The 7,491-nt window shown below is 36.3% G+C and overlaps 1 protein-coding gene across 1 annotated transcript; it reads left to right on the forward strand.

The window, feature by feature from the left end:
* Nucleotides 1-21: 21 nt before the first annotated feature.
* EPUS_06963 (uncharacterized protein) lies at nt 22-1,403 on the forward strand (the record flags this gene model as incomplete). Its single annotated transcript, XM_007788075.1, has 4 exons — nt 22-258; nt 306-455; nt 507-863; nt 921-1,403. The coding sequence occupies 4 exons, from the start codon at nt 22-24 to the stop codon at nt 1,401-1,403; spliced, it is 1,227 nt and encodes a 408-aa protein (XP_007786265.1).
* Between the last annotated feature and the right edge of the window lie 6,088 nt (nt 1,404-7,491).

Consider the following 7,491-nt stretch of genomic DNA (forward strand, 5'->3'; position numbering starts at 1 on the left):
AGACCTGGACCTGCTGGCAACATGTCAGTAAACGCTTCGACCATCGCCGAGTTCTCTGCTCCGGGCAACCTCGACGAGCTTACACCGGCTAACCGATCAACCTGGTCTCGGGAATTCATATCTCAATGGATGAACGATGAGATCGAGGGTAATCATCAGGGCCGGACACCTCTAACCCAGTTCTTCAACGGCACCGTCACCGCGTATGACGTAGACCAGGCAGGTGTCAATATTGTGTGGAACGGGTTTCCAAACAGGGTAATTGACAGATAATCTTTGGTGCGGCATTGATTCACGCGTCCTAGATCGCCATTCGGTTTGGTAATAATGATGAAAGGCGTTGGAAGGCCGCCGACTCTAGTCGAGACGTCCAGGATGAATACCTCGAGTGGTCTCTCATTCGCGACAACGATAACAACATCATAAGCGTGACATTCACCTGTGAAGGTCCAGAAGTTTGTTGCCCACTCCATTTACGACTATTGGCGATGCTGACTTTGTTGCAGTACTGGCAGTTCTTGGGGTCTGATCAGAGAGATACTCTTGTATCTAACATCTACCAACTGAACTCTCCTCTTCTTGATGGCGTGAACAAGAGACAATTCTTTAGTGTTGATCGCAAAGACCCCAACAATCAACAGAAGTGGATCTACAACCCTAACAACAAATACAACTCATCCACCACCACCGGCACGATAACCCATCTGGTCCAAGACGCAAACACATTAGGAGCCGAAATTGACATCGCCGCGCAAGCTACTGTCCTTCGCAAATCACGTAGTACGGGCCAACCGGTCACCGAGTCAGACCAGTTGATCCGATGTTCGAGGTATGGCGATCCCGACCGAAACTCAGACCCCCGTGTAAGTACCTGTCAGAATGGCACTGCCAAATTTCCGCTGCTTACCATTACCATTTAGATCGGGTTCAAGATCAATCAGCTTGCTCTTACCGGGGCTTCCGTCTCCATTGCGGACCCGGTTGGGCTTTACATGCACGAATTTGACACCAGCAACTTCAAGCTTGACCCGACTGGAGACGGTGAATCTTTACAAGACATTCCGGAAGGAACATTCACGTTTCAGCGCGGCGATATTGACAAACAGCAGGGCCTGCGGTTGAAGATACAAATCCCTGCGGGCACCAAGAATGAAGAAGGCAGGCAGCTAACAGTCAGTGATATCTACGACACAAAAGAGGAAAAGCACATCGCCTTTGGCGCCCAGTTTGCCGACTATATCACCATGGGTGTCCATGGGGTGGCGATTACCGGCGGCCGTCCAGCTACAGCGGAGCCCTGCTTGAGGCCAGCTGGTGTGGCGGCATCGGCAGCGTTTGAGGACATGGTACCGGAGCTTCGCCAGAAGATCCAGGACCAAGCCTCTCCCTTTAAGCGGATCTGAGCATTAAGAAGCATGCAATCTGTTTAGCTGCATCATTTCCAGGGGGTCCATTTTGTATTTGTGACAAAAGCGCTTGAAAACCTTGTCGTAACCGATAACACCATCGTGTAATCATTTACACAAGAGGCGTATTGATCTTAGATGCAGAGTAGTTTGTTAATCGGACAGAACAGAGATATCATGGGATGAACCTTCTAAGATAGTAATTCAGTAGTTAGGGGGTAGTTACATAGTTATGTACATAAGCCCGGTAGGCGCATGAATGCCTTGAAGAGCCTCCCAGCTTTCGGTGACCGATTGTCTCTAGAGATACGCATACCTTGGATTTCTCCTCTTACTTCTCTCGAAAGAAGGCATCTTTACATCTATTTACCCTTGCTACGCAGTGGAGGCTGGAGCGACTCATCATATTCTCTGACATGGACCAGGCAGCGGAGAAGGCGCGGAATGTCCTGGTCTAGATTCCGAGAAAGATGCCAGCACGTTACAATGCACGACTTACCTCAAGCGCAAGGAATTACGAGTCACTTCTGTTCAGAGGATTGTTTCAAGCGGAGCTAGGCACGCGACTTCTGGCATTGACAAGGAACACACTTGCGACTTTCCAAAACGGAATATCCCTTGCGTCACCTGAATTGGAATCCCTCCTCGAATGGATAGAATTTTGGAAAGGGGATTTTCCGGAACTTCAAAATGTTAAAATGGTCTTTATCTCAAGGGCTACCGAATGGTATTACTTCTATGATAACATGTTTGAAATTAGAGTGATGCATGATTGTTTTACTAAATCACTGGGAACACCAATCCATTTCAGGAAGGAGTCCAATCCAGTGGCACAAGAGATAATATTAATCTCTCTAAAGAGGTAACGCACCAGCAGTGATTCTACAGTGAAATCCAATTGGCAATCTAGGCTGAGTAAGCTGCGAAACGGGCCTTCAGGACCGAGGCCCATCGAAACAATTGGTGTCGCTCTTGGCACAGCACGAAATAGCGAAATAAATGAGAACTATAGCCAGTACACTACTCGACAGAACATACTACGGCTACAGGCCTAATTTTTCTACCCCCCCCCCCACTTATCCTAGTCCTTAAAGCAAAGACTTACACCTTACCTCTTTTATTATTACTTAATAATATCTAGATAGACTCTTATTATAGACTTATAGTTACAAAGTTATAACGTGGTTCACAAGCAGCCCGCTTATACAAGCAACCCGCCTACTTTTTTTTATACCACAACTTTATAATTATTATACACTACTATAATACAAAAAAATTAATTATTTTTTATATATTTATGTTCTTTAGACATTTTTTTAGCCTTCTAACTAATTTATATAATATAATTAATCTTATTGCTTTTTTTATAACGTATTAAGTCTAATGACTTAGTTTTTATAATACTTTTTTTTTTAATCTTTTACTTAATTATTATTATATAGTCTTTTTTTATTTGATTAAATTATTCAGATTCTTTAGAATAAATATACTTTTAACTTATAGATATGTTTTTTTAGTTCTTTAATACTTTATAAGAATTTTATTAGCTTTAAAAAGAGTGATTTAAGGTATATTCTGTTAAGAATACATGCTGATCAGCAGACTATAGTCTGTACTATTTGGCTATACATGTACAGCCAAATATTGCCTGATCAGGTTATGCCTAATCAGGTATAGTACAGGATTTCCTGTGCCACCAGCACAGGAAATACCACGTGATCCGTGCGCTAGCAGGATCTGCACTTAACGTGCAGATGCACTATAATCTCACTCTGCATGCAAGTTGTGACCGTTGATAGTGTTGATAGCTGTTCCTAATCCGTATACCCGTTCAACAGGTTATGAGCCCAGTGCAGAACAGCTATAGACATCAACGATAAGTGAAGGCCCAATTGAGATTACTAAGCAAGCTGCTACTCCTGTGGCGAGGTACAGTCATGTCATACTCAATTGTGGAACGTGAGCGAGTTGAATACTCTAGGGCTACAGAATTACAAGTCTGTGGATTTAAGAGTAGAGATGTTAATCGCGTTACAGTTTATCCTAAGACTCAGAAATCAGCTTATTGCAGCTTATAAGTTAATTAATCCTGTTAGGATTAACTAAGTATAATAATAATTAACTAATATATTTCTTCTTTGCTCAAAAGTCTATGACAATTAAAGTATATATTCTTTTTATCTTAATTAATTTAATTCTATACTAATTATTATCTTATTTTACTATTGAAATAGATAATATTATAATAAAAAAACGACTAGTACTAATCCTTATATATGCTAATCACAAATAATAATTTAAACTCCTTATCTTCTACTTTTAAGCAGAAGAAATCTGGCTAGTATTAGTACATGCTAAAGTACTTATTAAGAAGGCAAAGAAGCTAGATATAAAGGCATGATATATTATCTATATCTGCATTAGAGAGAGAGATCAGGAGCTTATAAAAAAATACATATTAGTAAAGGAAGCATAAAACACACTAAGAAAGAAATACACAAAGACAAGACTATCAATAAATATGGTCCAGACAAGCACTGAAAAGCTCTACTTCGTGAAGATGGACGTGAAATCATGCTTTGATACGATTCCGCAAGAAGCAGTCGTTCGTATGGTGCAAGGCTTGTTATCTGAGCGTCGATATCATATCAGCAAGCATGCTGAATTGAAAGCCATCGATAGTAGATGGTCGACTAGCCACTTCGAAAGACCACTAAAATGACTCCTTAAGAAAGAATCCTTACTGAACAACACTCTTGTTATCTTTAAGCAATATTATTATTTATTAATAAGGTTCCAGTCATCCTCTAGCCGACAATCATCCCAAAGATCTATAATGCATAAACACTACTTCTACTCTTAAGAAGACATAACCTTACCTTGAGAACACTTACCACAACAGCTGAAATGTTTTGCCTATTAAGGAAATCATAAATAGCGGAACTGCCCTTATATTAAAGAGCATATAAAAGAGATCAGGGAGATCGTCAACAGAGCTCAAGCAAGCTAACACAAGAGGAATAAGCCGAAGGCGAGAGTAGTTAAGGAAGAGAGCACAAGTACAAAAGACTTCTCTTCTAACTCTAAAGGCAGAGCAGAAGTCTATCTTATATTAAAGAGCATATAAAAGAGATCAGGGAGATCGTCAACAGAGCTCAAGCAAGCTAACACAAGAGGAATAAGCCGAAGGCGAGAGTAGTTAAGGAAGAGAGCACAAGTACAAAAGACTTCTCTTCTAACTCTAAAGGCAGAGCAGAAGTCTATCTTGCGGCATCAGAAAAGCTAACCTGTAAGACCCCTAAGTGGATTGCTAACATTAGTACATCTAACTATATAACTAACTAGCTTTCTCTCTTTAGAGGACCCCTGAGAAGAATCAAAGGGATGGCAGTGACAAACTTAAAGTTACGTATTAAAGAGGCAGAATATGCTTAAATACATATAAAAGAAGGAGTAATAACCCTGTCAAATATATTATATATACCTAGTCTAAGTGCTAGCCTTCTCTCTAGTTCTTTATTATATAAATCTAGGCTTTCTAGCAGTTTTGACAAAAAGGCACTATATATATAAGACTAAGATGGCTTTATATTATTAATTAAATAAGTCCTAAAGCTACAAAGACTATATATCCTGCTTAAGCTATATAGACTATAGTCTGTAATGCCCTTCTTGCGCCCTCTAATAATTATAGTTAGTAGTAAGCATACTAAACACTTGTATAACTACTTATTAACTATAGTTAATAAGAGAATAAAGATACTAGTAACTATAACTAACAAATAATCTTTAAAGAAGGTACTATAAAGAACTAATACAAACTATAGCATAAAAGGTTTGCTTATATAGGAGAGAAGAAGCTTTGTGACCTGTATAAGGTTACTATATTGCAGAAAGCCATCTATAAGCTAAGTAAGATAGACATTTGTAAAGTGTGTAATCTGACTAAGATGAGAAACTAAACAAATACTCAAGTTTCCTAGCGTAAGGCTAACCTTCTTAATCTTGTATTAATTAATATCTATAGCCCCTTTCCAACTGCACTCAGCGGCGCCCAATACTTCCTAGAGGTTATTGATAACCATTCTAGGAAGTCATGGGTAATACGATCTGAAGTAACAATATTAGAGAACTTAAACAGACCCTTAATAGCTAATAGACTATAGCTGTATAAGAGTATTTGTAAGATACAAAGAGAATATAATAAAGCAGTTTCGTATCTACACGCTAGATCTTAGATATATAACTTGTTCCTTAGTTGTAACATTTAATAAATTCTAGAAGGGTAAAACTATTAATCTTTGTATAAGAGGGACCCCTAATTCCTTACTAAATTGTATATTACAAAGACGACCTCAAAAGAAGCCTATTACTAATCAAGATGCTAAACTAAATCTGGCTATATCATGTATAGTTAACTTAACTAATTAGGTATCTCTTATACTAATAGTAAAGGAAATTAATTTATTAATAAAGACACTTATTAAGATATTAATTAAAGTTCTTTTAATGCTAAATAATTAGAAAGATAAGGAGATTATTATAATAAAAACAGAAAAAGATGCTACAAAACTAAGTCTTTAATAATAAATAAATAGACTTACTAAGACAGGACTATAAGTAATAAGCAAGTAAAGTCAAAATAATAATAATAATAAGTATTACAAACTATAAAATTAAAAGATTACAAGAGTATATATAGTACGTTAGTAGAAGATCCTGATTCTAACAATGTATAAATAGGCAATCTTAGATCTTATTTTTAACATAAACTAGACTAATATAATTAAGCGAGAACTTACAGTATTATAAGCAAACAAGACTTAAAAGCAAGTTGTCTCTTTTACAGGATCTAACATTATTATAAGCAAATAAGTATTTAATGTTAAGTATACAGAGAACAAGAGAGTAGATTAATTTAAAGCCAGACTTGTAGCTTAAGGTTTCTTATAAAGATATAATATTAATTATAAAGAAACCTTTGCCTTAATAATGTATATAAACTCCTTAAGAGTATTATTAGTAATTATAGTAGTAGAGAACTTAGAATGCTACTAGATAGATGTTAATAATACATTTACAGAATCCACTAACATAGAGATAATATATATGTCACCCCTTAATAGAGTTAATATACTAAATAAGATGGCTCTGCACATATTAAAAAACTTATATAGTCTGAAACAAGCCGCTAGGGATTAGTACAATTATATAGTAACTAGCCTGTTAAAACTTGGCTTTAAATTATCTTTTTCTGACCTGTGTATCTTTATAAACGACAAAGGAATAATCATCAGCACTTAGGTAGATAACCTAGTAATTGTTTCTTAATAACTCTTTAATATAATTAAATTTAAGAAGAACTTTGCTTATATCTTTAAGATTAAAGATCTAGGGGAGATTAAAAGGATCCTTAATATAAGAGTAACTTATAATCGCTAGCAAAGGACTTTATATCTAGACTAGTTAACTTATATTAAGAAAATAATGTTAGAACTTTAAATAAAAGAAGGCAAGCATAGACTAGTTAAGATACTAATTAATAAATATAATGCTCTAGCCTTACTATTAGATAAGGACAAACAAGTAAATATAAGCTAATACTAGAAGTATGTTAGAAGCATTATATATATAATATTAAATACAAGACTAGATATTATATTTATAATAATAAAACTCGCCTAATTTATATTAAATCTAATAAAGCGTTATAAATCTGTAATAAAGTATCTTTTAAAATATTTGTGCTTAACAAAGGATATGAGAATCTAATATAGACTAGAAACTCTGTCTTTAATAAAATATTCTAATGCAGACTATGCTAGTAACAAGGTAGATCAAAAGTTTATAATTAGCAGCGTCTTTATCCTTGCAGGGGGAGCAGTATCATGGCTGAGCCGAAAGCAATAATCTGTGGCCATATTAACAACAGAGGCTGAGTATATCAGTATGTTAACTTGTTCAAAACAAGCAATCTGGCTTACTTAATTACTCCGGGATATAGGGTTCTTACAATACTTAGGAGAAAGCTAATAGACTACGAACCTCTTAAGAGATAACTAATCTGCTTTAGCGCTTATCAAGA

This window comes from Endocarpon pusillum, assembly GCF_000464535.1.
Source record: "Endocarpon pusillum Z07020 unplaced genomic scaffold C711795, whole genome shotgun sequence".
Taxonomy (NCBI): domain Eukaryota; kingdom Fungi; phylum Ascomycota; class Eurotiomycetes; order Verrucariales; family Verrucariaceae; genus Endocarpon; species Endocarpon pusillum.